Below are 7,674 nucleotides of genomic sequence, written 5' to 3' on the forward strand. Positions count from 1 at the left end.
GGCCCCCAGCCCCTCCTCCCTCAGACTCAGGGGTCCAGACCTCAGCCCCTCCTCCTTCAGACCCAGGGGTCCGGGCCCCCAGCACCTCCTCCCTCAGACCCAGGGGTCCAGGCCCCCAGCCCCTCCTCCCTCAGACCCAGGAGTTCAAACCCCTGCCACTGCTTCCCCCAGCCCCAGGAGTCTGAGCAAACAGTCTCCAGCCTCCTCCTGTCTCCTACTCAGGAGGCCAGCCCCAGCCTCCTCCATTGGCCCCAGGAGTCTGGGTCTGAGATTCCTTTGCGGTCTTCTGCCAATTCTGCGTCAATCTCGGGGCAGATTCCCACCCTCTGCTCTCATCCCCACTTCCCAGGAGCCCACGCCAGACATTAACCAGCTGGGCTTGGGCAGCGATAAGGCCTGGGGAGACAGTGGATGTGGGGGGCTCTCCCACAGAGTCCTCTCTCCTGGAATTTCCTGGGTGTGGACTCCCTGGGAGAGGGTCTTGCCCAGAGCTCAGATACGAGACACTCATGACATCACAGGACTCAGACATAGACAAAGATATGTTTTAAGCATAGAACGACCTGCTCAGAGAAACGGTGAGCAGTGACGAAGGGAGAGACGAGAGGCGAGAGGCCGGAAGGCACAGAAACAGAGGAAAAGGGGAGAGGGACCCGGAGGAAGAGGGAGACAAAGACCTGGGGAGAGCGGGGGACCCGTAAGAGAAGACAGAGACCCAGAGAGAGGGCAGACGCCACAAGAGAAGGGGACAGAGCCCCAAAAGGGAGACAGCCTCTGAGGGAAGGAGGTGGGAGCAGTGACAGTCCTGGGGCAGTAGGACCCCTCACCCTATCACGCCTCCACCGAGACTCGGCCCCCCTCCCCCTGAGCTATTTTCAGAAGGAAAACTGACACCCGCCCTAGGGGGTCATCCCGCATCCTTCTCTCAGCCTAAATATAGCATGGCAAGGTGGCAGGAAGGGTGTCCCCGGATTAGGGTGTTCCCCTCCACTCCTCCCTGTCCCAGCCAGGGCCACCCAGAAGGCGGCTCCAGTTGTTTATTGGAGGTGGGGAAGGGCCACTTCCCAGGCTTCAAGTGTTCAGGCGAGTCACCTCTTTGGCTGCTCCACACCTCCCCCATCCCTAGACACTCAGCACGTGCTACCCCTACCATGAAGACCCTTGGAACTTCCAGTCCCCAAGGTAGTAGCAGGGATGAGTTTTCAAACAAAAGTAACTAGGAAACAGTCTCTTGCCCCCACTCTCTCTTTCTGGGTCTCTGTCCCCCTCTCTCTATGTCTCTGTCTCTGTCTCTGTCTCTCTCTCTGTCCCCTTCTCTCTGAGTCTCTCTCTCTCTCTCTCTCTGGGTCTCTCTCTCTCTCTGGGTCTTTCTCTCTGTCTGGGGGTCTCTCTCTCTCTCTCTCTCTCTGGGTCTTTCTCTCTCTGTCTGGGTCTCTCTCTCTCTCTCTCTCTCTGGGTCTTTCTCTCTGTCTGGGTCTCTGTCCCCCTGTGTCTGGGTTTCTGTCCCCTTCTCTCTAGATCTCTTTCCCCTCTCTCTCTCTCCCTGGGTCTCTTGCATGCGCTCTCTCTCTCTCTCTCTCTCTTTCTCTCTCTCTCTGTTCCCCTCTCTCTGGGTCTTTGTCTCTCTCTCTCTCTCTGGCTCTTTATCCTCCTCTCTCTGGGTCTCTGTCTGTCCCTCTGTCACCTTCTCTCTGGATCTCCATCTCCCCCCACCAGCCAGGTCTCTTGCGCTCTCTCTCTCTCTCTCTCTCTGGGTCTCTGTCCCCCTCTTTCTGTGTCTCTGTCTCTCTGGGTCTCCATCTCCCTCCCCATCTCTCTGGATCTCTGTCTCTCTTTCTCTGTCTCTGTCCCCTTCTCTCTGAGTCTCTCTCTCTCTCTGGGTCTTTCTCTCTCTGTCTGGGTCTCTGTCCGCCTGTGTCTGGGTTTCTGTCCCCTTCTCTCTAGATCTCTTTCCCCTCTCTGGGTCTCTCTCTGTCTGGGTCTCTTGCATGCTCTCTCTCTCTCTCTCTCTCTCTGTTCCCCTCTCTCTGGGTCTCTGTCTGACTCTTTATCCTCCTCTCTCTGGGTCTCTGTCTGTCTCTCTGTCACCTTCTCTCTGGATCTCCATCTCCCCCGCTAGCCAGGTCTCTTGCGCTCTCTCTCTCTCTCTGGGTCTCTGTCCCCCTCTTTCTGTGTCTCTGTCTCTTTGGGTCTCCATCTCCCCCCCATCTCTCTGGATCTCTGTCTCTCTTTCTCTCTCTCTCCGGGTCCCTTGCCCTCTCTTTCTCTCTCTCTCCGGGTCCCTTGCCCTCTCTCTCTTTCTCTCTCTCTCCCAGGGTCCCTTGCACTCTCTCTCTCTCTCTCTCTCTCTGGGTCTCTGTCTCCCCCTCTCTGCATCTCTGTTCCCCTTTCTCTTGGTTCTAACCTCTCTCTCTCTGGGTCTCTTGCCTGTCCCCCCTTCTCTGTCCCCTCTCTGGTTCTCTTCCCCCCCCTCTTTCTAGGTCTCTGCCCTCTGCCTTCCTACCTTCTCTTCATACTTGATCTTATCCAAAAGGTCGAGGGCGGTCTCTGTCCTCTCTCCAGGCCTCAGTTCCTCTCTGGACATAGCTCCTCCTCTTTGGGTCTCTAGGCTGGAGTCTGTCCCTCTGAGCTGTCTTGTCTCTTGTCACTGTGAGGTCTGCCTCCATTTCTGTCCCTAAATGTGGCTTTCTATTCCAGAGAGCAGTCACTACCTAAAGTTTATATTCTTTTCACCCGTTATCAGACTTCTCACAATCTGTGCCTTCTCTCTAGTAAAAAAAGGTGGTTGGATTAAACCAGGGGTTTCTGTACTGAATTCCTCAGCTGCACTTTGGGTTGCTGAGAAGGACTCAAAACGGTTCCCCTCTGTTCTGGCACCTCAAAGGAAGATTTTATTTATTTATTTTTTTTTTATTTTTGAGTTGGAATCTCACTCCATCCCCCAGACTGGAATGCAGTGGCACACTCACGGCCACCCCAGCATCGACCTACTGGGCTCCAGCAATCCTTCTGCCTCAGCCTTCCAAGTAGCTTGGAACTACAGGCGTGTGCTACCACGCCTGGCTAATTTTTTGATTTATTGTAAAGGCAAGATCTCGCCAAGTTGCCCAGGCTGTTCTCAAACCTGTGGGCTCAGGCAATCCCCTTACCTCAGCTTCCCAAAGTGCTGGGATTACAGGTTTGAGCCACTGCACCTGGCCAAAGGAAGATTTGTGTATGTGAGTGTGTGTGTGTGTGTGTGTGTGTGTCAGAGTCTCACTCTGTCACCCAGACTGGAGTGCAGTGGCTGCTTCCGGCCACCCCAGCCTCAAGCCGCTGGGCTCCGGCAATCCTTCCACCTCAGGCTTCCGAGTAGCCAGAATTACAGGCGTGTGCTACCACACCAGGCTGATTTTTGATTTATTGTAGAGATGAGATCTCGCCTACCCAGGCGGATCTCGAACCCGCGGGCTCAGGCAATCCACTCACCTCAGCCTCCCAAAGGTGCGGGATTACAGGCTGAGCCACCGAGCCCGGCTCGAAGGAAGATTTTATGTGACCAAAAAAAGGGGGAAGGGAGAAGGTTACAATTAAAAATAACAACAACACTCTGTAAACCACTGGATGGGTTTTAATAAATGAATACAATAAAGTGCTTTGAATGGTGCCTGGCACATAGGAAGCCCTATATGTGTTAGTGATTTTAACCATCCTCCTGCTCCTCTAAATGCCCTTTTAGTTTCAAAAGGCCTCCGAAAAGTTTTGGCTTTGTGACCTTGGGTGACCTACCCTTCCAAGTCTCGGTTTCCTTGCCTGTGAGAAATGAGGCTTATTGGACTTGGCAGGGGTCCCACGTACACCAGCAGGCTGTTGGGGACATGGAGCAGGTAGTCCTGGTCCCCGGGGGACCTCATGCAACATTGGGAAGCTGTGCCCCTGCTCTGAGACTCAGATTTCTCCCCTGGAAGACAGAGTGAGGCCCTCGCCTGTCCAACAGCTTCGGAGAGGGTGGGTGGGTGACACGTTGGTTTAGGATCCACTTATATATTTAATTTATTTTGAGTTGGAGTCTCACTCTGTCACCCAGGCTGGAATGCAATGGCATGCTCATGGCCTCGACCTGCTGGGCTCAGGCAATCCTTCCACCTCAGCCTTCCAAGTAGCTGGAATTACAGGCACACATCACCATACCTGGCTAATTTTTTGATTTATTGTAGGGACGAGGTCTCACCAAGTTGCCCGGGCTGGTCTTGAACCTCTGGACTCAGACAATTCTCTTGCCTCCACCTCCCAAAGTGCTGGCATTAGCCACCGCATCTGGCCCTAGGCTCTCTTTATGACTGTGGGGTAAACACTCCGCATCTCTCCCAGGCTCAGGGACTCTGACTTTTTCTGCCTTCCTCCTTGTTGGTTGTGGTCTGTCTCCACCTCTGGGTGTGTGCCCCTTTCTCTCTGGTGCCTGACACCACCTTCTGGGTCTCTGTCACCCTCTCACTCTGGACTCTGTTCCCCTCTTCTGGGTTTCTGCCTGCCACCTCCTCTTTCCCCAGATCTTTGTCTCTGTCTTCCCGAATCTCTGTTCCTCTCTCTGAGTCTTAGTCACCTCTTCTCTGGGTTTTCTTTTTTTTTGAGTTGGAGTCTCACTCTGTTGCCCAGGCTGGAGTGCAGTGGCATGATCATGGTCACTGCAGCCTCGACCTGCAGGGCTCAGACAATCCTTCAGCCTCAACCTTCCAAGTAGCTGAACCACAGGCATATGCCACCATGCCTGGTTAATTTTTCTGATTAACTGTAGAGATGAGGACTCATCAAGTTGCCCAGGCTGGTCTTGAACCCCTGGACTCAGGCAATCCTCTTGCCTCCACCTGCTAATGTGCTGGGATTACAGGTGTGAGCCACCGCACCTGGCTTCTTCACTGAGTTTCTATCACTTCCTCTCTCTGGGTCTCTATTCCTCCCCTGGTCTCTGTCACCCTCCATCATGGTTTCTGTCCCTCCATCATGTCTGGACAGAGTATAGTTTTCCGCCCTCTGCCCCTTCTCTTGTGGTTCTGACCTCCATGCCTGGGAGCAACCCTGTAGGGGAGGGTGGGGGGGCAGGGCTTGAATGGCAAACCCAAGTGCATGTGGGGTAAACAGGCACATCCACCTCTTCCTAATTCACCCCAAACACCTCCAGATGAACCCCTGAACCCATGGATACAGAATCCAGCTCTATTCCCTATGGCATTAACACTGGGGATGCTGGCTCAGGACATCTTCCAGAGTCTACACCATCACGCTTGCTCCCTGATACATGATTCTTCCCCAGTGCTCTTATCCTTGGGTCCTGGTGCTATCACTTACATGCAGAACAACCCCATGTGGCCCTATGGAACTCATTCACACATCCAGCTCAACCCAGCATTCCTACAAGACTCACACAATGACACAACTCAATGTAACTCAACTTAGCATGGCCCTATGAGACTCAAGAGGTCGTATGACCCACCTAAACTGGCTGTACAAGACTCACATGGTTATAGAACTCAACACAGCTCAACTCAACGTGACCCTGAAAAACTTCCAGCCACATAACTCTACATAACTCAGCCGAACAGAAGCCTACAAGACTAATTTGGTCATCCATTCCAATCCAACTTAACCCAGTGTGACCTAGAAGTTCACACTCTTATCACTTGACTCTTCACATTTCTATATGACTCACAAGTTCACAGAACCTAAAATACCATGGCCCTAGAAGAATTCCAAAGCCACATGTTTTAATGCAACTCAACACCATGCGTGACCACACAATCAATCTCAACAATGCCATGGGTGACCATCTAACAATGCCATGTTGGATCCATAAAACCACAGAATACTACACAATGCCATTGGAATACACTTACCTGGACTCGCAACCCAACCCAACATTGACCTAGGAAACTCACAAAATGATATCAGCAAACCCATCTCAACATCACCCCCAAAGGCCCCATTAGCTCTGTACAATCAATGCAATATGAACCAATGGAATCCTCCGAACTCAACACAACCCACTGACATCCATTGCTACGTAAGGAGGTACCCACAAGAGCTACCAAACCACACATCCCAAGACCCAACAAGACTCAGTGCTCCCCCACCCATTATCACTTAACCTAGCTCTTCCTAAGCCCAATCCCCTCCCCCCAGCCTTTCCCTCCACCCTGCCCGCCCTCCCTCCCTCCAAGGAGGTGTGAGGTCCTGCAGACCTCAACTGTCCCTCATACTTCGGTGACCAGGTGTTTCCCGGGGGGCGCCCAGATCGGAGGTGGTAGTTCAGGCACCTCCCCATCCACCAATCCCCCATTGGCCTTGCCCTCCAGTGTGCCACAGGGCTGCGTGTCCACATGGCTGTACATCCCGGCTTCTTCGCCCTCTGTCTCCCGGTGGTAAAAGTAGCTGAAGTTAGAGACAATGACGGGCACGGGCAGAGAAATGGTCAGCACGCCAGCGATGGCACACAGAGAGCCCACTATCTTGCCACCCACAGTGACGGGTGCCATGTCTCCATAGCCAACTGTGGTCATGGTGACCACCGCCCACCAGAAGGACTCGGGGATGCTGGTGAAATGGGAGTCCACCCGGTCGACTTCAGCAAAGTAGACTGCGCTGGAAAAGAGGACCACACCGATGAAGAGAAAGAAGATGAGGAGGCCCAGCTCACGCATAGAGGCTCGAAGAGTCTGGCCCAAGATCTGCAGGCCCTTTGAGTGCCGGGACAGCTTGAAGATGCGGAAGACACGCACCAATCGGATGACCCGCAGGATGGCCAGTGACATGGCCGGCTGGCCCACCCCTCGCTGCCGGGCCAGCTCCGTGCCCAGCGCCACGAAATAGGGAAGGATGGCCACAAAATCGATGAGGTTCATCACGTTCTTGAAGAACACCGCCTTGCTCGGGCAGGCCAGCAAGCGTACCAGCAGCTCGAAGGAAAACCAGCAGATACACAGCGTCTCCACCACAAAGAACGGGTCACTAAAGGGCAGGCGGGGTGGGTTTCCAGGCCCTGGGCTAGAGCCATTCAGCCGAGCGGGGAACTGCAGGGGAAGAAAGCATTCAGGAAAGCCCAGGACACTGGGACACCCTCATTCATTGTTTAAATAGCCAACTACTCTTTACAGATTTGTCAGAAGCCACTGTGCCAAGGCCCCCAGTGACCTGGTTCATCACCGGAATGTCTCTGGACGGCTGACATTCTTAGTCTCTGACCTGGTAGGTAGCTGGAGAGATGATCCCGGCCCCTGCCCTGGTAGGGAGTCCTGAAACTACTAGGGTGCAACCTCCGCCCTTCCAAAGACCTGCCCCCAGTGTTGATTTTTCTAAATGAGGAGGGTCCCCGCCCTGGCCCCACCCCTCATGCACAGCCTTTCCATGCCCTACCAACCTCAGCCCAGACTATAATGGGTCAAGACCTCTGCAGGTCAAGCTCAGGCCCCTTTTCTGATGCCCTCAGCCTGGCCTTGTCTGTGATGGATGCCTCCTCCTCCAGCCTTCAGGCCCCATCCCTCTTACTCCGGCTACCCCAGCCTGCGTTCTATTCTTCGAGCTGTGGCTCTTGCCACCTGCAGTTCCTTTCCTATTGGTCACTGCCGGCCTCACAGACCCTGGAGTTTTCAGGCTCTCAATCATCCCCTCAGCTTCGATTTTTTTTTTTTTTTTTTTTTTTTT

The 7,674-nt window shown here is 53.7% G+C and overlaps 1 protein-coding gene across 1 annotated transcript; it reads right to left on the minus strand.

Annotated features, from left to right (window-relative positions):
• Positions 1-6,037: 6,037 nt before the first annotated feature.
• KCNA7 (potassium voltage-gated channel subfamily A member 7) lies at positions 6,038-7,173 on the minus strand. Its single transcript, XM_008054142.1, has 2 exons — positions 7,126-7,173; positions 6,038-7,043 (listed from the first exon to the last, which is right to left on the minus strand). The coding sequence occupies exons 1-2, from the start codon at positions 7,171-7,173 to the stop codon at positions 6,228-6,230; spliced, it is 864 nt and encodes a 287-aa protein (XP_008052333.1). The 3' UTR covers positions 6,038-6,227.
• Positions 7,174-7,674: the final 501 nt, after the last annotated feature.

This window comes from Carlito syrichta, unplaced genomic scaffold (assembly GCF_000164805.1).
Source record: "Carlito syrichta isolate Samal-C Ts95f unplaced genomic scaffold, Tarsius_syrichta-2.0.1 Scaffold289135, whole genome shotgun sequence".
NCBI lineage: Eukaryota > Metazoa > Chordata > Mammalia > Primates > Tarsiidae > Carlito > Carlito syrichta.